The 22,049-nt window shown below is 48.2% G+C and overlaps 11 protein-coding genes across 12 annotated transcripts; 8 read left to right on the plus strand and 3 right to left on the minus strand.

Annotated features, from left to right (window-relative positions):
• Positions 1-701: 701 nt before the first annotated feature.
• FOIG_03505 (uncharacterized protein) lies at positions 702-1,779 on the plus strand (the record flags this gene model as incomplete). Its single annotated transcript, XM_031201394.1, has 2 exons — positions 702-819; positions 1,535-1,779. 2 exons carry the CDS (start codon positions 702-704, stop codon positions 1,777-1,779), a joined length of 363 nt encoding a protein of 120 aa, XP_031068918.1.
• A 1,514-nt stretch (positions 1,780-3,293) lies between these two features.
• FOIG_03506 (uncharacterized protein) lies at positions 3,294-3,953 on the plus strand (the record flags this gene model as incomplete). Its single annotated transcript, XM_031201395.1, has 1 exon — positions 3,294-3,953. The coding sequence occupies one exon, from the start codon at positions 3,294-3,296 to the stop codon at positions 3,951-3,953; it is 660 nt and encodes a 219-aa protein (XP_031068919.1).
• A 167-nt stretch (positions 3,954-4,120) lies between these two features.
• On the plus strand, positions 4,121-4,306 carry FOIG_03507 (uncharacterized protein; the record flags this gene model as incomplete). Its single annotated transcript, XM_031201396.1, has 1 exon — positions 4,121-4,306. The coding sequence occupies one exon, from the start codon at positions 4,121-4,123 to the stop codon at positions 4,304-4,306; it is 186 nt and encodes a 61-aa protein (XP_031068920.1).
• Positions 4,307-5,020: 714 nt separating this feature from the next.
• On the minus strand, positions 5,021-6,757 carry FOIG_03508 (uncharacterized protein). Its single transcript, XM_031201397.1, has 2 exons — positions 5,363-6,757; positions 5,021-5,313 (listed from the first exon to the last, which is right to left on the minus strand). Exon 1 carries the CDS (start codon positions 6,509-6,511, stop codon positions 5,816-5,818), a length of 696 nt encoding a protein of 231 aa, XP_031068921.1. The 5' UTR covers positions 6,512-6,757; the 3' UTR covers positions 5,021-5,313; positions 5,363-5,815.
• A 1,696-nt stretch (positions 6,758-8,453) lies between these two features.
• Positions 8,454-8,690, plus strand: FOIG_03509 (uncharacterized protein; the record flags this gene model as incomplete). The annotated part of the gene is made up of 2 exons (XM_031201398.1): positions 8,454-8,511; positions 8,584-8,690. The coding sequence occupies 2 exons, from the start codon at positions 8,454-8,456 to the stop codon at positions 8,688-8,690; spliced, it is 165 nt and encodes a 54-aa protein (XP_031068922.1).
• A 436-nt stretch (positions 8,691-9,126) lies between these two features.
• On the plus strand, positions 9,127-9,614 carry FOIG_03510 (uncharacterized protein; the record flags this gene model as incomplete). The annotated part of the gene is made up of 2 exons (XM_031201399.1): positions 9,127-9,510; positions 9,576-9,614. 2 exons carry the CDS (start codon positions 9,127-9,129, stop codon positions 9,612-9,614), a joined length of 423 nt encoding a protein of 140 aa, XP_031068923.1.
• Positions 9,615-9,719: 105 nt separating this feature from the next.
• FOIG_03511 (uncharacterized protein) lies at positions 9,720-10,081 on the plus strand (the record flags this gene model as incomplete). The annotated part of the gene is made up of 1 exon (XM_031201400.1): positions 9,720-10,081. The coding sequence occupies one exon, from the start codon at positions 9,720-9,722 to the stop codon at positions 10,044-10,046; it is 327 nt and encodes a 108-aa protein (XP_031068924.1). The 3' UTR covers positions 10,047-10,081.
• Positions 10,082-10,781: 700 nt separating this feature from the next.
• On the minus strand, positions 10,782-12,147 carry FOIG_03512 (uncharacterized protein). The gene has a single exon (XM_031201401.1). The coding sequence runs from the start codon at positions 11,692-11,694 to the stop codon at positions 10,981-10,983; it is 714 nt and encodes a 237-aa protein (XP_031068925.1). The 5' UTR covers positions 11,695-12,147; the 3' UTR covers positions 10,782-10,980.
• Positions 12,148-13,405: 1,258 nt separating this feature from the next.
• On the plus strand, positions 13,406-16,166 carry FOIG_03513 (uncharacterized protein). 2 transcript variants are annotated; one of them, XM_031201403.1, is made up of 3 exons: positions 13,406-14,025; positions 14,112-14,760; positions 14,815-16,166. In XM_031201403.1, exons 1-2 carry the CDS (start codon positions 13,905-13,907, stop codon positions 14,462-14,464), a joined length of 474 nt encoding a protein of 157 aa, XP_031068927.1. In that variant the 5' UTR covers positions 13,406-13,904; the 3' UTR covers positions 14,465-14,760; positions 14,815-16,166. The 2 variants fall into 2 exon arrangements, with proteins under 2 accessions (XP_031068927.1, XP_031068926.1); XM_031201402.1 differs by having other exon boundaries at positions 14,112-16,166.
• On the minus strand, positions 13,893-16,866 carry FOIG_03514 (uncharacterized protein). Its single transcript, XM_031201404.1, has 2 exons — positions 16,220-16,866; positions 13,893-16,165 (listed from the first exon to the last, which is right to left on the minus strand). Exons 1-2 carry the CDS (start codon positions 16,710-16,712, stop codon positions 15,171-15,173), a joined length of 1,488 nt encoding a protein of 495 aa, XP_031068928.1. The 5' UTR covers positions 16,713-16,866; the 3' UTR covers positions 13,893-15,170.
• Positions 16,867-17,740: 874 nt separating this feature from the next.
• FOIG_03515 (uncharacterized protein) lies at positions 17,741-21,479 on the plus strand. The gene is made up of 2 exons (XM_031201405.1): positions 17,741-20,666; positions 21,011-21,479. The coding sequence occupies exons 1-2, from the start codon at positions 17,830-17,832 to the stop codon at positions 21,063-21,065; spliced, it is 2,892 nt and encodes a 963-aa protein (XP_031068929.1). The 5' UTR covers positions 17,741-17,829; the 3' UTR covers positions 21,066-21,479.
• The last annotated feature ends 570 nt before the right edge of the window (positions 21,480-22,049 follow it).

Here is a 22,049-nt window from a genome sequence, read left to right on the forward strand (position 1 = left end):
GGCGTCCCCTCCCACAAGACCACACACTAGCCATTGGACTACTGTATTCTCTCGGTGCTGAGATGAGGAGAGGCTCGAAGCATAGTTCAATAAACATTTCGATCATCTGCAGCGCGTTCTCCGATAAGCTGGGCTTTGCGAAGAGTTGGTGCTTGACCACCTAGGAGGATGGATGAACGCTGTGGAACCACTGAGCTAAATGAATGAAACAGAGACGACAAGTGGCGTCAGGTAATAGTTGATCTTGAGTTTTATTGACTAAAGTACTGAGATGATGTCGAATGTGGCCAACTGCGTAGAGTGTGTGTAAAGATATGCCACTTGCAAAGGAAGTGAGCAACGCATTAAGCTTCAATCAACGAACATAAGCGTGGCCTATTTCGGATGGTCAGGACAACTTGAAGCCACCCCTAATGCAACCATATGATTCATTTTCGCATTGGATAACTTCTTCCAGTCTTTTGCCCAGATAGCAATGTCCCTTTGTGAATACTTGGTCCAAAATGCCTCACCTCTCGAGATCTAACCCGTCATTGGCTTCTACTCTTCGAACTCTTTCTTTCCGCTGCACCCTTCTCAAACTGTTCGTTTGTTTCCGTTCTTCTGAAAGTGCTGCGTTCGCTTTCTTCATTTCATATTGAGTCTTGCGTTTCTGTTTGGCGGCCTGTTTTTGTCATTTTGTCCTAGCTGTTTTCCATGTAATGAACTCACAATGTTCGCCGACCTCGCTCAAAAGAAGCACCGAGTCGAGGAACGACTTGAAGCCGTTTACCGATTCGAACACTGGCAGAGCTTTTGGACTCAAGTATTCAAAGATTGGTACATCTATAGGCAATGCCAACGACCTACCCTTATAGCCAATTAACGAAGAGTTAGATAAAATCAGAAGCGAAGTTATTGCATTGCATGTCTTGAGAACATCGACATGCACCGCGTAAACACCGTTAACCGAGCTCGTGCTGAGCTGAAGAGGAGGCTTTGCTATAGAAATAACTTGGAAAATTCGTTGAATACATCGAAGTTGCATTTCAGGTCGAAAAGGGGGTTCCTAAGAACTGAGGATAAGGCAAGCTACCTCCATAGGATGGCACTGTTACTTACACTCTTTACGAAAATACACACTTTTGCAAACAAATTGACTTGTAAGAAAATACAAACGAAAGACAAATATTGGAAATCGTCTCGCGGATCAAATGTCTAGGGCCGAATGACTGTTCTTTTGCTGCAAATTGTGGTGTTTTCGCTTCCAAGTTCGGTAAACGTGGAGCACAACAGCAAATTTGTAATATATTGAACATAAGTCGGGGATGTAAACATTCTGTTACAAACATTTTAATAAAGTATAAATAGAAGAGAAGTTCTCAGGCTTTTCTTTCCAACCTTAGCTAGAAGTCTGGTACATAGTAGGGGAGGATGTAGGGTAGGACGTTTCTTTCTTGATATCTTCCTCTCGCTCTCCTTTGTCCCCTCCCAGATCTCCTTCCTTTATATCCGCTTATTCATCTGCCGCAAGTCATGGCTGACCAACAATAAGTCATCATCACCATCGACGATGATGATATCCTGCAACATCCCCGAGTTGCTGCCAACCTCCCTTCAGTTCCCCCGGCTGCTACCAATGTCCCCCAAATTCCCCCATTTGTTGGTCTTCGCCGCCAAGGTCTCTCAATGTTCGATATCATCAGCCTGTCGCCGCACGTCAACTGTCGTCAACCTGGTGTGAACATGGCCGCACAGGGAGAATTTGCCAGAGAAGTGCTCATTCCTACATTGTTGTAGTAACCTTATTCTGGTGTTACGTCTGATCCGTGCAGAAACACACTACCTTGGTTATGTAGTGTTAGTTGAGCATCAGACAAGCTGAATATTTTCTTGAGAGACTCGACTTGCTTCAAGTATGATTCGTCATTGTTTTTCTATATGAGACGTTTCCTGATATTATATATTATTACTTCCGTATATATCACTACCGAGATTGGCTGGCAACTCTTGACACGAGAAAGCTTCTGGCGTAGAATAGATCTACTCTCTTCGGCTTCTCTTGAGGCATAAGGTGACACCTGTTATGGCGAGCTCAAATTACCTTATCAAGAAAGACAGATTGTTGCCAGGTGCCATAAACTGCGTTCTGCTGCGAGGCTTCCTACAACTAACCTACCTTACCTACCTATATCACATACTCTTGGTTTGTTCCCTGCCTCGCTCATATCCATTGGTATACACTGACGACACTCTTGAACTTTGCTGATCTGCTCCCTACTCGATATCGCTTCCTGAGTCGCTGTGCCATATTATAATATCGAAATGGGCAAGAAGAATAAAAATAAGAAAGCGGAGCCTCCGCCTGGCCCAATGTCAAGTTGGAGAAAGCACACTGGCTTACATCCGTCTACATCTTCTGGCATCGAGTCTTATCGCCGGGTTGACAACAACGCTCAAACTCCTAACGAGGACAAGTTGAAACGGTTTCTGCCTGTTTAGAACGCAGCCACAAAATCCTATCGCCTCTAGAGGATGAGCCCCCCATCATCATCTCGATCGATTTGGAGAGCCTTTGCTGCGAGACGGTTGATGACTATTCTAAGTCCCACTACAGGGCCGGTCACCAGTATCGCTACAGCCCTATCACTGAGGTCGGGTGGACTTATATCGATACACGCAAAATGGTTGCCTCCGACAAGCCCTACCCGCCGCCCGGAGATCGAGCTTTCGATCTTCAGAAAAAAATGACAGCCAGTCACTATATCATTAACGAATTTCGAGGCCACTTTGGCGACGACTGTACGTGTATGAAGAAATGGGACCATATTACAGAGCTGTACAGCTTTGTATTCGAAACAACCCAATATATATATTCTCCCCACCTGGCCTTAACCCTTAAACGCCTGTTTCAAGATACTCTCAAGCCTCGGGAACGTACTGTGCACGAAATAGCCAACAAGCTTGAGCGCAATGTCGTTTTCCTGGCGTGGGATTAGATTGACCTTCCTTCAACCCTTCTTCTCTCTCCCTCTTCATCCTCACTTCCCCTCCCACATCCCTTTCTTCTATATCTCCTCTCTCGTCTGCAAAAAGCCATGGCTAACCAACAAGAGGCCATCGTCATCGTGTCGATGACGATGCTCCCCAAGTTCGCCCAGTTGCTGCCAACTACCCCTGAATTCCCCCAACCCCCCCAGTTGTTGACAGCATCTACCAAGTTCCCCCGTTTGCTGGCAACGTCCCTCAAGGACTCTCGGCATATGACGCCGTTAATATAATTCAATGCATGAACAATCGCCATCCTTCTACTAATGTATACTCTGAGGAAGAGCTTTGCAGAAGCGAGCTCATGCGGTGTGTGGATCTCGCTGAACAAAGAGCAAGAGGTCCAGCAAGGACTTGGAGTTCCTTATCAAGTCGAAGACTTGCGGCGTTTCTGGAGAGAAGTATCCCGTGATTGGAATGCGTTCAATAGCAACGCAGATAACAGACACATGCCAGCAATCACCCTCATTGATGCCAGAGTTCAAGTTGGCTACTTGAAGTATGACCACCCGCAGAGCCTCCATTACCCTGATGCGCCCGGCGCTGCCCGAAAGCACCTAGCCCCGGTCTACATGAGAATCTCAACCACAACCCGAGATCAAATGTTCACAACTATATGGAAAGGTGGAGACAGAAAGTTCACCAACCCTTCACATGCAGAGCTGAACGGTGGAACAATCGCAAGGTGCATCGATACTGTCATTCAGCGGGTAGATCGCAATACTAAAGAACGTACCAAAGCTTACAACATCAGACTCATCATCAACACCGCTCGTTGTGGAGTGATGCGTTTCGCTCAGACCGGTACGGGCCACGGGGCATACCTCCCTCCGGAGACCGAACGACCAGTCCTCCTCGAAACTGCATTTGTTAGAGATCGCGCCAGACAGATGGTCAGCAATTCAGGAGCTGGGCCCGTACCTTGATCAGCATAGCTACTAACCCTTCTATCGCCGCGGGTTGCACACTGGAGGAAAACACCCTGGCTCGTCTTGGTCTTGGCTGGTTCTCGCGACAAATGTAAATTCATTGACCTCCAAAAGCACCATCTCGTCCAGGCGGCCTTTGGGGGACGCCTGCCTGCTCTAAGGTCATGAATCTTCTCGGTCTCACATACAAAGATATGAGGCGCCAAAGCGACGAGGATCGAGAGCAAGGTGGCCCCGAATTGCTTCACAATGCTGCGAACGACACTGTGTTCCAGATGCAGATTCTAATCACCCTTCTAGAGGAGTCAAGGATACCTAGGACCTCTATCCTAAGGGACGAAAAGGCTTAGGTAAGTTTAGTATATCTTAGCAGGCCTTTAGCCCAGTTTATTTTGGTACCCTAGTTTAAGGTCGCAAGTTTTCTTGCCCCCTGAGGCTCTTCAATTCATGGATCGCTAGCTCATGGAAAAAGTTCGTACTTGGACACAGCTGCTCCCATACTCTTGGTCGGCCGCATGGTTGACCAACAGAACATGCCACAGAATCTCTACACAGCTCCAATGACTGCAAGGAACTATCTTTCCTGTCGCAGGATTGATGCCGAGATGAATGGCAATACTGTTGATCAAATCCCGTCAGAGCTGAATTTCGGCAACAAGAAGCCAAACCTCACTCAAGTCATAGATATGATCGGCCTTCGGTCAAAGGACGGCAAACTTAGTACTCAATCCGTCCAACCTCGCTCAAGGTCATTGCCCTATTGCCGATTGTGCTGGCAACTTCGCCAGCTTCATGATGCAAACTCCCTTCTCTCTCTCGCGTCCATGGATACAGAGCTGAAAGAGAGATTTGCACGCGGTCACATACTGGTAGACGGAGAGGAAGATTCAGGCCGTATCCCCCTTTCCCGGCCTGGCGCACATCTGGGCCGAGTCAACGTGCTAGCTGGTACAACTGATCGCTATCGAGTTCAAATGAAAGGAACGGTAACGCAGTATACCGGAGTATCGGTGGCCTCAACTGATGTCCATATTACGGGACGTTCATCCAATGACGAGAGAGTCATGGCGGGATCCCTTGTATTTATTATCTTATCGGAATAAAAGCTACAGAATAAACGGATCAAGTGCGAATAATAAGTAATAACAAGATATAGGATGCGTACTTCCGCATAAAATCGATTGACCATAGAATAGACTCGTCTCCTTCAAAGCTCCATCGAGATAAATGTCCGCATCATACCAAATACATCGTACGCATAGTGAGTACCGGGTCAGGACCCTACGCTGGCACTCGACCACCAAGTTATCCACTTAAGGCCGAAGAAATCGAGGTATTCTTGTGAATACTCAGGCATCTGGCGATGTTAGCTCTGGTAATATGCAGTAGGGAGCTGATGGATATACCGCTGTTCTTGTCGTTGTTGGAAGCTCTGATGATGGGGATGGAGGGAGATGAGGAGTTGAAGAATGGTAAAGCTTCTGAGAATATTTTATAAGCTGATAACCCCTGGTAACTACTGGGTGCAATATTCAAAAACTTTAGGATGAAACTTTCTAAGTTTAGGAATTTTTTAGGCCATCCTCATCATAAGTATACTTGATTTAGACGAGCCCTGAGGTCGAAAGACCGAAGAAGTCTTTCATCAGTCGCTTATATATAGCAGAATTCGGCCGCTAACGCCTCGACGATCTTCGCATTCTCTCGTGTTCGACAAGCTCGATGACTCCCGGAAGGCTGACAGACGGACGGGACCCTTCGACAAACCCAGCAGCCGCAGCCTCAATGATGTAGTTGCGAGAGGAGATGAGGGTGCGTCCTTGATTGAATTGTCGAATCCGGGTTCGCTCGTTACGCTCCTATTTCGTGAGGCAGCGGCGCTTGAGTTGGTTGATGTTGTCCTTTGACTTCCAGTCGATGTACTGACTGGTCGCCATCTGGCCACTTCCATCTTTGAAATCGGAGGTGACCTTGTCTACTCCTTTACCAGCGGAGGAGCCAACCGCGAGGTATGCTGGTTTGTCTCGCAATCGACCCTCCTCCCTCTTCTTGGGTTTTTTGGGGGACGGCGTGGGAGACTTGTTGTCGTCACCCTCATCTCTCCTCCTCTTGTTGTCTGACGGTGGCAAATATTGATTCCATTTGCCGACATGGATACGAGTGTCATCCTTGGTTTTGGGGCGGGGAGAGGAGGGCATCTCTTCAAGGTCTGCAGCGCTGGTCCAGTCTTTATAGAGTGTGCAGAAGAAGTCTGCCCTTTGATTCGCCGAGATATTGATCTCCTCCGGTCGGACTTTGTGGTAGAGCTCAGGGTGCTCTGTCTTGACCCGTTTTCGAAGGTTGTTGCCGACATCGAACTTTTCATGAACATTGAGGTCTGTGGGCCTGTTCATAAAACAACCGCCTGGTCGAGATGTCGGGTAACCACCATCTGACTCGAAGTCCTCGTAGCGAGTACCTGTCACGGGGAGAGGGCGACTATCCGGCTCTTCCTTGATGGTACTGCTAGGCGCCATATTAGCATGGCCAACATTCCCAGGGTGATCTTCCATCATTTTCCATCATTTCGAGAAGGGTCGCACCGACAGAGAAGCAGAGTCGACGCAGGAGGAGAGAATGCCAGAGAGCGCGAAAGACGCTGCAGGAGAGGATGATGTCAGGGAGTATGAACGGCGATGCAGGGGGAGAGGGGATGAGGGAGCATAAAGGAGCAGAAGGAGGGCGGAGGGATGGAAGAGGGGAGAATTTATGAATGTGTGAAGAGGAGTGCAGGCTCGGAGAAGCACAGGCTGAGGCTGAGGCTGGGGTGTAGTTGGACATGGGCGCCCTGCAAGAGATACTGAACACCAATATAAGAAACTCTTCGCGAAAAAGTGTTCATAGTAGTGACTTACTGTTACTAGAGAGGTAACAACTTCCTGTATATCATTGGAATCATCTCGAGACCTCCTTGGCCTAGGTAGGTAGTGGATTCTGGGCAGTTCGATCGATAAATGGAGAAAGGGGCCAAAAGAATATGCAGGCAGAGCCGAGTAGGTAGAGTTAAACATCGTAGTCAGGCAATATCACAGTAATACTGCATCGCAAGAGCTTTCTTGCCCGTGAAAATCTGCGGCCGAAAGTCATGAAAATTTATCGAGCTGTTGACATTCTTCCCTTTTTAAAAACTTTTTCATCAGCGAAGATGAAGAGGCGCAAGTCTGAGGATATTGAAATGATTCTCAAAACGATGTTCAAAGGTAAACGTCTCTTTCTCGGATCATGACTCCATCGCCGAGAAATCTTAGCTATAAGGAAAGAAAATAAGGACATCAGCAAGAAGCAGAATAAATAGAGAAACAATAACAGTCAATCGAATTCTACGTATGCGATTCTTCATACAGTACCTACTAAGGTAGAGATCTAATCATTATGAATATCGAAAATAAGGGTTGTCAGGCAGTGCCAGCAACTGACAAGCATTTTGCCGCTCGGGTAGGCATATCAGAACCTAAGTAACACAATGACACGCAAGTGTATGCCCTGATTGACCGCCGGTGGAACCACCACCTGGCACCTTCTCACTCTACTCGCCATCATCATCATCATCATCGGCAAGAAGACTTCACCAGGAAATGCATGGATAGATTGACCGCCAGTGAGCCACCACTCCGCACCTTCTTACTTTGCTGGCTATTTGGCAGGAGCAAAGACATCACCATGGCAGGAGGTCAATGTTTCAGTGTGCGAGGAAGGTATGAGATGGCTGCTCAAAACAATTCATGTGCAAAGGACATTACTTCTCTCTCATCTTCTCATTATCATCCAACTCCTCCTGTCATCATCCCACCAGTTTCAACGCGGTTATCCCATTGCAACCAACCCCGAGTGCCAGCTGAGCCCATTCTGATCTCTCCAGTGACTGTTTGAAGGTATGCTGTCATATGTCAATCAACGACGCCCCTCTAACAATACTCAGTGATTGAAGCAAATCAACTTGGTGGCTAGATGGCAAAAGCACGAACACCATACGTGCCCAGTGGGCATCATTACCCCCAAATGATGCACGCAATGCGTCGGTTCCCCTGGCTACTTCGTTAGGGAATGACATCAGATTTCTAGATGGTGTGTCTCGCAACCGTGGGAATCCTTGACATTATCCTCATCAGGCTCATGCCCATGATGCGATTGACCTCCCACTCAACACCCAACTCCCTGAAGAGCTGCGAAACGTATCTGCCGAGCCTGTGACTGGACAGAGGCGCAGTTGTTGGACTGAGCCAACCATGCTTGACGACGAGTTCAGGTCGATACCTGGTATCTTTGAATTGATTCAGATCGCCGTTATTTCTCGGTGCCTCGGTCTGTGATCGAACCAGATGGTTTTCTTGCCGCTTTTGAGCATATGTGTCTCCAGAATGTCAATGGTTAAGGCCCTTGGTCGACGCATTTCAAAAATATAAAGGAAATTAGGCTGTTGCTATCCTCATGCTCTGTCCTCTGCGAGAAAAGACGATCATGGCTGAATCGGACGAGCCATGTTTCACTGACGAGTTCGTCACCGGACTTGAACACTGTAAGTTCACTATTAACATGAGAAACTGACATCTAACATTTTGAACAAGCATCGAGCCCTTGGGCTTCGAAGTGATCAAGGTTGACTTTCGAAAGCAATGTCGTCGCGATGAAAATGGCCGACACTGCCCAGCTGTCAACCCCGGCAAAGAGCGAACTGTGCCTGACGATTTGCAATAACTATACCTTTTCCCCATCCTCCACCTTCTCTTCGCACCTTCACAACACAACCTTCATACCCATACGAGATATTTCGCATCACCGTATCAGCTAGTAAAAGCTGGATATATATATCATCTTTGTAAGCGAGACGGTGCGATCTAGCTGCAGATCAAAGCTATTCTAGGACGACCTGTAATTGGCCTCGGACTGCTTGGTCTTTGCACCACCATCGAGCTTCTGATCGCCACTCACGTTTTCAACATAGATATCAAATACACATTGGCATTTTCCAGTTCGGTTGCTTGCCGCGGAGGCGGCGTGGACTAAAAAGAAATTGCTGAGCAGCAATGACAAAGGAGCAACAGGAGGCCGCGGCTGAGAAACGACGTGGGTAGCCCGGTGGTCGGATGCATAACCAGAGAGCCGGCGCAGAGCGAGAACCGCAATCTGGCTTATGAGCCAGTTCGACGATATAGACATCATCTTACGTCTCGCGGGCGCGGCTGGCTACCGCAATCGCACCCAAAAACTCTTCGATGTTACATGGTATCAGGTGACGGAAGATGGTAACACGCAATGGAGAACCGAGGATCCCGTCGCGCTCTTGAACATAGAGAACGCCTGGGCCAGAGACAGACTTGAACATTTCAATGACTACTTTCACGACAACATTTACATCGCAGAAGACCAGTATATCTCTGGGTGTATTGGTGCAACATGCTTCAGAGTCACCAATTTCCTCGACCAGCTGATCTTGGAGGCGGAACGAGAGAGGCGACGTGAGGTCCACAGATTTTACGTCTTCCTTCGACGAGCAAGGATTCTCGCACAGGAGTTGGTAAGTCTTCACTTGTTCCTGCATGTTTCCTTGCAACAGTTGGCTTACTGGAACTCTGTCACCAGGGCATAATCGACGACAGTGAATCTGTTGTCACGGACTGATGGCCGAAAGGTAGGGAGGCGTAAATAGTGAGTGCCAGGCTGGCCTTTCCATCCACGCCAGAAGGTAGCAGAGATGTGACTGGGATTTCTCTGCAGCTGATTTCCATGGTTACAAACCCAGAAACCATCGCACTTCTCTTGAATAGCACACATTACCGCCACCGAACTAGTATTTTCTTTGGTGCGACGTGGTCGACGGATGATGGCCACACGTATTGGGCTTCGCAGAATAATAGTAAGCTTGAAAGGAGTAGAAACAACAGAAATACAAGAAAGAGAGACCCGCCAAAATTGTACTGCAGTAATGACACCGGACGAGAGAAAGAACACCGAAAGAGACGGATCGCCAAACTTGACGATGAGCAGCAAGAGGCCAGAAAGGAGGCACCACGCATAACGAGCGAGGCCAGTAAGGTCTGTCTCGGTGTATAAATTGACAGTCAGCGGGTGTTGGACGATCTGTTGGCTTTGATTGATGATATCGACCCAAGAAAGGCTTTGACGGCGGGGGGAGCTGGGGGGTTGTTGGTAGGAATTGCGGCAACCCGGGGGACATCCCCATCGTCGTCGATGATGACTTCTTGTTGGTACCCCTTTTCAGTAGGCTCTTAGCAAACAATACAGACCAAATAGGCTTCCGTGGCGCCTTCATCATGCGTGGCCGTTGCATAGCCGTTGAGTGTAAGTACCAGCCCAAACCTCCACCTCAATAGAAACAAGTATAGTTTTGCCATCGGTCTGATTTACAATACCTCCAGTTCAATCCGCCGAAGACAAGCCTATTCTCATTTCCAGCTGAAGTCGCAAACTTGGCTGAATCATGATCTAAGTTGACAAACAGGGATAAACAGTAGCAAACATCATTCACAAGTGGCAAAACAACTGACTCAAGACAACGTTCCTCTTCCGTTTTGGTACATGAAGCTTATCTTTTGGTCCAAAGACGAGCCGCTAACGGACAAACAATGGCTCTGTGGAGTTTAAGTTTATGTGCCTGCAGCACCTGATGATAGACTTTTACGGGGACAATCCACTTCCCAATCGTCTCCCGCGATTGCCGGGAAAAGCAGCTGCCATGGTTTCACGAGCAGTCTTTGTTCTTGTGTGGCCTTGGATTACCCAGCTGCGTGGCAAGTCTAGATCTGGTTGTGCGTAAGGTTGTGATACCCACATATGCCTCACCGCTGATGTCTCGAAGAAGTGATTTCACAATACAGGTCACAGGCAAAGGAAGCATTTAGGCATAAAGATAACTGTTATACATTATTAAGGCTATTAATGCCAATCCTAGTAATACTGGCTGTTCAAAACAATCATTACCCATTCATCATTATTTCCATCTCATTGTTCACCAAGATATCTCAAATTAAGGGCTGTACTTCTCCCACTGGATCTTGGAAACATCCTTGTAGCATTTGGACTCAAGAGCGTACTTGTGGCTGGAGTACGATCCCTTAGGAAGAGTTTCCAACTCGGCACACTGGGGCACAAGGCGGATGGGAGCACAACCCTTGGGGATGTTGCGCTGGATCTTGTTGTTCTTGTCGATGGTGAGGTGTGCCTGCTCAATGACGATGAAGTGCTTGCCCTGGTAGTATTCCAAGCTCTTGTTACACGCCACGAAAGTCTCGGGCAACAGATATGTGTAGGGGTCCTCGGGCTGGTTCAACTGAACACCGGGGGTGCCGGGCTCGAAGTTGAGAGTAGCACCGAAGAGGTTCTTATTCTTCTTGTCGGCCACAAGAGCGATGCCATTGGGAGTCAAAGGAGTGCCACCGTCGCTGATGACAGTAGCCTCGCCGTTTTGGCGCTCCTCCTTGGTGCCGTTTTGGTAGAAGATACGGCCGTCCTTCTCGATAACTCCGACGAGGGCGAGGCCGGCTCCGGTGTGGATGCTGGTGAGCTCGGTGTTGTGGATGGGGGGATCAAAGTCCTTGGAGTGGTCTGTGACGTTGACGACGAGCTTGAAGCCTTTTGATGTCGACCGAGAAGGGTATTGAGGGTTCACGTTGATGTGAGGCTGGACCGGTGAGGCCGCTGCAAGGCCGAGAAGGCTGAGGAAGAAGGTTGATGTGAGCATGGTTGCTGGGTAGAGTTTTGATGCAGAGAGGTAAATTTTGAGAAGGGAGAATGGGAAGAGGATGACAAGAATCGAGTTGATGTCTTGTCTATGGTGTTTGTGGTCTTTGAAGTGAACTGATGATACGAGCAAACCAAGAAAAAAAAAAAGGGCGATGGCCGAGTCTTTTAATGTTGCCTCAAAATGTTCTCACCTCAACCGATGTAGCTGGCCGATCGGAACCTGGAAGTGGCTGGCTATAGCATCGTGAGGTGACTAGCGGATCCTCAGTGGGTATTGAGCCCATAGTGGAACCCGCTCCAGTGGATTGCAGGGGGTTTAGCGAATGGCTAGAGGGATCGCCGGTGCGGGGGGTCCCAGCTGTGGCCAAGTCGGGGCCTTTAATACGAGGGTCCTGCCGCGACTATTTCATTGGATGGGTGTTTCTCTCCGGCAATGGACAAGAGACAGGTGCCATTCACGATGTTGAGGCCAGTATCAGAGACAACTTAATATAAACATTACCTTATTATAATACACTGATTACACAATCTCAAACACACCCAAGTAAGCAAATGAATATCGTCATGAAGAGGTCCAATGCTTCTGACGTCAAGAGATTACGATGCTCAATCCCTCGTTTCGAAACATGAGAGGATCCTAGTCCAATGATTGGAGATCCGATATCCATAATTAGCTTCCCTTTTTTATCATTCAAATGCCATTCTTCCGTCACATGCTACGATATTCATTGGTTTTTTTCTCGCCGATAAAACCCAAATCTGTGGATCTACCACTAACGATTAGTTAGCTAACGTACATGCACAGGCGAGACCGATGCCAAGGAATAGGATACGATGGTCTTGGTTTGACAGGACAGAGGCTGGCCTCAGCCTCGTGTTACGCGAAATGGCTGGTCCTCATGGACATTCCGTTTTGTCAAACGTTGAGCTCCATTGCGTGGCATTGCAGTCGCAGGGGTTGGCTTACTAGTCCATCACCTGTCAACGTTTATGACGTTTCTGATCAAGATCTCAACAGATCTTTACGAGATGGCGGTTTCATATCCCTTGAAATGATATCACCAGGGTCTTTTTGTATGTGTCACTGCGATGATCTTTCGTGTCCTGCATCGTGAATTATATCATAAATGCGGTTCATATCTCAATTACGTGTGGCCTGTTCATATGAGATCACCAACATTCTTCCAGAATAGTATCATGGGAGTCGGAGTTTTCGGGCGGGCATTTTTTCCAAACGTAAACTCAATCTCGATGTCCTATCATGCAACTAATTGAAGCATAACGTTACTTGGCGGCGGCTTAGACGTGAAAACACCATCATGATCATATGATGCTGGTCAGTGCAAACCTCTCATGATTTGAAATGGGGTTTGGTTAGTCAATGTCTATTCTTGATAACCGTATCCTCAATTCCTCCTAGCCTAGGAACCGGGCTCGCTCATGGTTTCAACGGCGTGGTTTGGTTGTGGAGAATGTCTTCAGTCTAGACCTGGACGAGTTGACGACTTTCTCCAGTTGTATTCCACTTGTTATAGTTTAGGCAGTGACTTTACCCCAAACTGTGGCTTGATGTCATCGCCGAGGTGCATCGTAACGTCTATTCATTAAGTTGAGAGATAAAGCATTACTTGTCTTGGTGTAGATGTGGTGAGGCAACCAAGAGTCTTATTCTCTCACCAAGGCTGATATCGTGAAAAAACAGAGCCTCAGTTGGGGGTGGTGGTAAGACTGACAGGTGTTGGTTGCAACTTATTAGACTTCGCCAGGCACAAGTTTACCTTGCTACTGTCACCTCCAATAAGCAACCGTCGGAAGTCTCAAGACAGAATTAAAACACACCATTAAACCCATTGAGTTCACTCCAAGACATCGTCTCCTCAGCCCGGGCCGTGTAAGCCAAAGTTCCCGTTGGCCCCGACCTCTGTGTATGCAACCACATTAATCACCGGCCAATAAGATAAGGTAGGCCTCCCCTAGCGGGCATTTTTACACTTCCGACCAACAAACATGGCCAACCAAATACCAATAACATGACTTCTGACCTCCAATTGAGGGGTCGAGGGACAATCATTGGAACTTGCCTGGCCAAGAGGTTGCGAGAAAGCCTACTCAAAGTGTCATTCTAAGCCATGCCGAGAGTATGTGAGATAAGGAGAAAACAACAACAGAGTATAAAATGAAACGCTTCCTCTGAGAGTTTCTTTGTAAATGCACCCTCTTTCCAATCCCATTCGCAGCGTCAAGCTCATGAGTGATACTCAGTCACTTCCCCAGATTCAGGACGAGCCTACGGAATTAAGTTTCGTAGGCTCGGACAATTCGCTCAGCCGTAAGTTAAAAGTGTCAAGCTCGAGTCATCATACTTGGGGATACTCCACCGGCCGCTGTACTGACGTTGCGCCGCCTTGTATCTAGTGTCTCCAACGGACTTCGAGGCCTTGTGCACAGTGACATACTCTCAGGATGTGGATCAGAGCCTCATGGGCTCATGGCCGCAGGACATTGTTTCTCTTGGCCCTTTGATGGATCAAGAGGATGTTCTTGGCTTGGCTATGGACTCCGCACCTCCAGCTGTGGACGACTGCTCCGACTTTGACTTCGCAGCGCCGATTATCGGGATGGATTCGCATCTCAGCAATGTCGAAGCAGCTCAGTTCGACCTTTCATCCTCGCCTGTATCTCTTCTCGATCTTCCTGAATCCGCACATGAGGTACTTCCAGGATATGTATCGCTCTCCGGCTCCCCAGACCCCACATCCACTCTGTAGAGTGCAGGTTCTGCATACAGCCAGTCGAACGATGCAATCCTTGATGCATTCTCTCCTGTGGTTTTAGGAAGTGACGGAACTCAGATACAATCTTTTGGTCTCATCGCGTCAGACTTTGTTTCTCCTCCTGCTGAGATCTCAACAGATAATAGTTCAAGTTCGGAAACGAGCAGTAAGGAAAGGTTCGAAGAAGATGCCGTGACTCGTCTGAAAAGTGACGAGTTTTCAAGAAATGGAATATTTTTTTGCAACTGGCCCAAATGCGATAAGTCCTTCGACGAGAATCGCAAGCGGAAGTGAGGCTTGTGATCCCTTAATTCTGTATGCCCACGTTACTAACGAGAACTTAGCAACCATCTTCGAACTCATACCAGACCTGTTCACTGTTCCTGGCCTGGCTGTAACTATACAGATGCTTGGCAGAAGGATATGCGTCGTCACTACAAGACTCACCGCTCCCGGAAGACCTTCCAATGTTTGTTATGCAATGAGTGGTTTACCAGGAAGTGCAACTTGAGTAGACATGAGCGGGAGGCACATCATGGAAAGAAGAGGGAGAGGAAGCGCCGTAGCTAGCCGGTCCTTTTAATAGCGTGTACCGAGAGTAAATTTAATTTTGTATTCCTCCATTGCTGGGTTCTTCCTAAATATCCAATTTGTCAATAGTAGTAGTTAACTAAAATCTTAGATATATGCTCTTGTCACTTCAAGCATCTAATCCTGCGCCTCCATCCGACTCGTCATCACTATCCTCATTCTCATCGCTGAATTCATCTTCGTTCATATGTGCCAATGAGGCAGAATCTGTGCCGTCACTCCATCCATCACCGTTTCCCAAGACTTCGTCAGCCTCAACCTCGCCAAGGCTTGCAGAGTTCATAGCCTCGGTGATATTCGTCACAGAGTCTGGCTGCCATGGGGTAGGCCGTTGCCGAGTTTCGATCTGCTTTTCAACTGCTGTACTCAGCTCACTACTAAGCATTCCCAAGACTCGACGCTGATGCGCCCAGTGCTCATTCTCCCGTCCGCCTGGCAACTCGATAGGTCTCCAGTTCAGGTACGCTTTCTGATGAGACTCGGGCTCCTCGAGCCTTCCAGGGTGGTACTTAAAGTAGAATTTGCAGCATAGACATGAAAGCTTGCTGCACGCTATGTAGCGATCGTTACCGACGAAGCTTCGTTCGTTGCGATGGAATTCTTCTAGTACCTGAATCTCGGAGTGCACACGTGCTTGGCCCTTATCCTCGTCGTACATGGATCTGATGGCCTCTTCCAGTTTTAGTGGCCCATCTAATCGAGCGAGATAGTTCTGCATATCCTCAAGACGGGGATCCCTAGGCTGTAGTATCCTTTTTAGGATCGAGTTGAGGTTCCTAAGCCCATCCGCTGGCGGAACAATTGCTGGGATAGGGGCCTGAATTTTCTTGATTTGATAAGAGTTGAAAAGTGGTCCTAGCATGAGAAAATCTTCAATCAGGAGTGCTGGTATGCGGATTCTCTCGGCAAGACGGCCTATCAAATGTCTGACTGCCTTGATATTCATTGCAGTTTCTCGAGGTGCAACACCAAGCTCTCTACTCAGAGACCCAAGGCTCGACATCTGAAGATCATGTCGAGAATCGTAAGCAGTTTTACAAAGGGCTAGAGTGTCGGTATTAGTGGCAGAGAATCGAGGTAGCCACTCTAGGAGGGATCTTCTTTCTATGAATATCCCTGGTTAGTTATGCCTCTTCCTGTTGTTATGGCTCAACTTACCAGCTCCTTGGACAGTTGTGTCATCTTCTTTCAGATACTTTTCGCAGTAACTAGCAGCCCGCAACAATAGCTTGCACTCTTTCTTCAGCCTTGGGGCTGCAAAGCCAACGCATTTCTTCGTCAACTTCTCTCTCAGCCTTTCTCGTTCTTCCTCGGTCCCTTTCGGGTCCCTTTGTAGCTGTTGAAGAACATCGTTCAGGAACAGGATGACTTTATCATGCGGCGTGCAATTCGCGGCAACCCAGAGAATAACCTCGTTTGTCTGGGATTCTAGAGCAATTGAAGTAGTAGTGTCTCCGCCCTTTCGATAATCGCAGATGAAACACAAGTTTTTGAGGAACCTGCGCCTGATACCTTGAACATCAGTTGGGGCATGGGCGGTGACCATGTGAGGGCCATCGATGCCTTTGAGTATATGGAATAATGCAAGATTCTCAAAAAGACGTGAGAGAATCTTCTCATATTTGTCTAGACGAGGCTTTCCAACGCCCATGGTTCAGGTTTTGACTATGGTGTTGATAGCCAATGCAGGAGTATAGATAAAGTAGTAAGAATTCTCTATGAAAGTTAGTTAGGGATCAACTTTATATAATGTTGCTTCGCTCTAGTATTTCATTTTGACTTTTAGTCGAGGGTGTATAGCCTTGTGTTTGTACCCTCCATTTCATGTTGGCCGGCCTCCCGCTGTAAGTCCAAGGCAGAATGGGCCAAGTGTGGTCGACGTTGAGGCTGGGTTGCCCCTGGTTATCACAAACCATCATCTGACTTTACGAAGCACAGAGAAAGTGGAAAAATAAACCAACGATATTCCAGAGTGTATATGGGAGAATGTGCACAGAGCCACCAAAAGCAACTTGCACATCGATAACATCCAGTTGACTGGGGGAGTATCTCAAGGCCATTGAACGGCCAGGCTTGTTGGATCTGTGCCAAGTAAATGAGCCTGCTCCAGGGATGAATTGCCTTTCGATTCTGCAAACCGCCTTGATTATTTCCTCCCTTGTTTCCAATTGACACAGAAATATCTGAGCCCATCGATTCTATCATGGACCCATGTTTCAACCAAACCTATGGACCTTCCATTCAATCCAATGGATGTCTTGACTAAAACAATGTACGATTGAGAGTGGGTCGAACCCTGCATAGCACTCAGCCGCTGACACTTCTACAGGGTATTGGGCATAACGGTAATGATGAAGTTTGGTTACATTGCTATGGGTCGAAATAAATGATGTAAACTTTTCATCTCTTTTCCATCTAAAGTGCTTAATTCCCCCCGATGAAACAACCCACGCTCCCAAGGTATTGGGACCATACAACGAATGGACAGTGCTTCAGTTGACCAGGACAGGGCTGATGGCACTAGATGCGGAGCGAACTCCGCTAAACTACGTAAATCTCGATCTGGTTGGCTCGTCCAGCTTTGGCGTGATGCGAGAGCTTCGCCAAACAGCTCCACTTCGGGAAAATCGAGAAATTCCATTGCCATGGATTATTATTAGGCATGAGCTACAGCTCCCCCTCATACTCACTCAGTCATACCCTAACTTTTCTTTCCTTGCATCATCCTCTTCTCCAGGTCCCTCGTCGCCCAAGGTAGCTCGCCCACCATGCCTTCGCTGGACAGGCTGCCAAACGAGGTCCTCTGTAATATCGCCGGGTTCTTGGTCAAGAAATATGATATAGCTAGCTTATCACGAGCCAACCGACACTGCTACGATATCGCCAGCCCGATTCTCTGGAAACGCGAAGCTCGATCGGATAGACCGGGTGCCATACATTGGGCTGTCGAACATGGAGACATCAATGTCTTGCGCCGTGCTCTCGAAGCTGGCGTTGACGCTTCACGGGTAGCCTTCACCCACCGACCCAAACCACGCATCGACCGTGCGCATAAGTGGTACAACTACCATTCGAATTACTACGACGACCCTGTGTGGAGGGTTCACGATGATGACCACTCAGTTGATTTGGACGCATCATATGTGTTACACGACATGTGCGATTGCTTCGAAAGCGGTTGCGACGACGGCATATTCAGCGATTGCAGATGGGAGCCTATACACGTTGCTGCGAGTAAGGGACGGATCGATATGATTGAGATTCTCCTCGATGCGGGTGCTCCCATTGATGCCCCTTCATGGGGCGTGTGCTTGTGTCGTCCACATCTGCCCATGGAAGCTTTCACCGAGTCTCCAGCTGTTGATGAAGGAGAGCTCGAAGATTTACATGGGGGGAACTGGACACCTTTACATGTCGCCATATGCCATAATCAGTACGAAACGGCAAAGTTTCTGTTGAAACGTGGAGCGTCGCCGGTCATCTATCAGGGAATAGACTTTGAGCTGGAACCGCTCGCATGGCGACAGGACGACACCCCTGTGGACTCGAGCAGATTCAAACTCACCGCACTACATCATGCTGCGAAAGAGAACATGATGGATCTCGTTGAGTTTCTCATTGACGAAAAGTACCAAGAAGACATCGATGTTGAAGGTCCGTTTATGGGAACACCACTGTTCCAAGCAATATGGTATGGACATTGGGACACTGTAGTCCCATATCTCCTCCAACATGGCGCTGATCTTGATAAGAGGCTCATTGAGACGGGGCTGACACCCCTCATGATGGCATGTTTCTCACGTCGCTTCGATGACGCCGCAAGACTCGTTGATCTGGGTTCAAATGTCACGACATTATCTGTACACCAATTCAGTATCCTTCACCTGATTCTCGGACCTCGTCACCTCCGGCCAGAAGACTTTTTTGACCCCCTCGGATCTCCTCCGAAGCAATCTAGCAAGGTCTCCGAGGCCGAAATCATTCAGAAATTCATTACTAAGGGTTTCGATGTCGATGCACGGGAAACTCTTCTTGGAATGACACCTTTGATGGTGGCTAGCGCGAGCTGTAACACAGATGCAATGCAAGCATTGCTCGAAGGTGGTGCCAATGTCAACGCGGTAGACAATGAAGGTCTGTCTGCGCTTGCGAGGGTCGGTGAGACTGCCGAAGGCTCTGCTATTCTGGGTTTGTACGATTCTGCCAAGATGCTGCTGGATGCAGGAGCAACATTGGAAGATTCGAGAGACGAGATCACTCCACTCAACATTATCTGCACACGACAATGTGAACCCTACTTCAACCGTGAATGGGATAATCAGCACGCCACTCTAGCTAAGCTTCTCATTGAGCATGGTGCTGACCCAAACGAAAAGGGTGTTGCTACCAGCCGTCCATTCACAGAGGCCATCATTCACGGAAACTTGAATATCGCTAGAGCGATCATTGAGAACGGGGGGCGGCCAGAAAAGGGCGATCTGGAAAGGCTTCTCTCAATATTCGTTCACGAATCGTATGATGATGGAAAGACGGATTTCATTCTGCACATCGATTACGCCAAGTACGGCATCTCAGGTCCCTCCGAGGGCTTCTTGGTGGATCTTCTCAAAACGGCTCTGAACAATCAGCTCTGGACACGAGCCGCCGACCTGATGAGGTCGGTACCAACCCCGAGCGTGTTCCGTAAGGGGTTAATCTACCGGTGCTTGGAGAAGCCTTCTCCGATTGCCGACGAGCCATCAAGCCTGATTCAAGTGCTTCTTGATCGCGGCCAGGACCCGAATGAGCTGTTTGAGGGCGAGCCACCGTTGTATTATAGTTTCAAATCTGGGTCTTGTTGGCGGACAACACCTGTTCTTGTAAATGGGGGTGCTGACATCCATATGCCTACAAACGCCATGCCTGACGGTGCTCTCATGTATACCATAACTCATGGTTATCAGCCACAGACATGTCAACTTCTCGCCAAACATCCGCACGCGTTGCGCGGCAAACCAGAGAGGCTACATCGAGAATGCTGGTCATCTCTTATACACTGGGAGCCCCATCCAAGCAGGGTTCTAGTCGGAAGATCAGATGATCGTGTACCTCAACTCAACTGGACATTTACCAGCCGGTTGATTTCAGCTGGTCTCCGAACTGATGTCACAACGCTTGATGATGAAGATGTCAAAGAACTCGTGGAGCAAGCGATTCCGAAAACCGAGGTCCTAAAAGTCGAGGGGCGAAAGGTCCTGGAGGCCCTCGACATAGCCTATGTGGAACCCTCGGTGTCGGAGATACTCAATGCTACTATTGGAATGGATGTTGAGGGCGAGGATGCTGAAGAGGAAGAGGAAGGGGAAGACTTCGAATATGGCTCTGTCAGTGACGAGATTGACGATCATTCAGATTACTATGACGTCGATAGCGATGGAGTTCCATTCGAGCTTTTCCCTCCCTACATGGGCGGAGGGGATGGGGATGAAGACGAAGAAGATGAAAATGATCAAGGGGAGCAAGATGGGGAAGACGGATGGGGTGAGGGAAACTCGAGTGATTTTGATGACTATGATGATGGAGCTCCCATGCCGATACCAGCCCCTCTGTTGTTTGGGTTTCTGATGTAAGTTCATATTTGCTAAAAGGTACGGGCTAATGTCGTCGTATTTGCTTCATGACGACTGGGCAGAGTAGGGTTGGGTTTATGATAGGTATGATTTATGGGTTGGCGCTTTACGGATCGGATAAATAGGTAGACGGATTGTGGGATGGCATCACGGTCTGGGGCTCGGCATTCAAGCAATACGGATGGAACGACATTCTGCGATGAAAATTAGGACAATGGATTTCTTTTTGGTGTAGGATACGGTTAATGGGGTCTCGTGGAGTAACGAGGAAAAGATGTTGATTCCAACTGGAATTCTTTGCTAGAAGTTGAAAAGCGCGGTTAGACTGAAATCGCTCCAGCCATTCAAGTTATTTCACTGAGCCTCATCAACCTCCAAATTTTCCTCGCGGGTGAAGTGTGACTCTCTGATCCGAGAACATTACCAGGCGCCGAGCTGCTACGGATGCGAGCTATGTTCCCGAAGCCGGCTTCGACCTCCGGCGGTGGGGGAAAACGCCAGCACTATAACTAACGCCAGGGGCAACTTTGGCAGCCTCAGACTATGCTAAGTTGGGTTTTGGGTGACAGGTCGGAGATGTTACGGCGTTGTGGGACACTTTCTGAATGGGATCACAAAGAGAGGAAAGGTAGGGGATGAGGATGATGAACCTTGAGGGTTTAATAGACGCCGGTTGTCCGGAGATTCAGGGTAGGAAGGTATGCTGATATTTTAGACGATGCGATAATATGAGTTTCGCCATTTCAGGTTTGTATTCTTCTTTTGAAGGAAAAATAAGTAAATATTAGATGAAATGCTAGTTGTACGGAGTGGGATATGCTACTCATATTAAGCTGTTCACTCTCGTCGTGTGAAGCTATACACATGTTTTGATAGTGAGCTGTTTACCTGCAGGTTCTCAAGCTCAGGAATATGGAAATGCGGAGAAATAACCAAAGACGCAAACACTTGAGACGCAAAACAACTGCATCAACGAAACAGATCGAGTCCGAAAAGCTTGGCTTTCTCGCCATCATCATGTGGCGGTTCTGGTCGAATCTCACTGAAGCTCCGGAGATGAAAGTGCGGAAGAGGTCACCCCGCATCCGCATCCGTGACCGTAGCCGGAGTATGGGTCAGGAGGAGTTTCGGGGGGCTAAACACGGATGGATGGCGGGATACCGAATAGCGACGGAAATCAGATTTGAGGCATATGAGTTTATGACAAGGTATAGTATGCAGTCATGAGACGATGGAAGTCTTAACTAGGTATCAGTCACCGGTCAAAGTATGCTAGAGATATCAATGATTGAGAGGGACAAGTCCTTGTGAATGAGGCAATCTACGTACGATATCAGAGCCTCAGTGGAGAGTCGGTCCATCTGTGGACAACTGCATCA

This window comes from Fusarium odoratissimum (genome assembly GCF_000260195.1).
Source record: "Fusarium odoratissimum NRRL 54006 unplaced genomic scaffold supercont1.4, whole genome shotgun sequence".
In the NCBI taxonomy this organism is placed as follows: Eukaryota; Fungi; Ascomycota; class Sordariomycetes; order Hypocreales; family Nectriaceae; genus Fusarium; species Fusarium odoratissimum.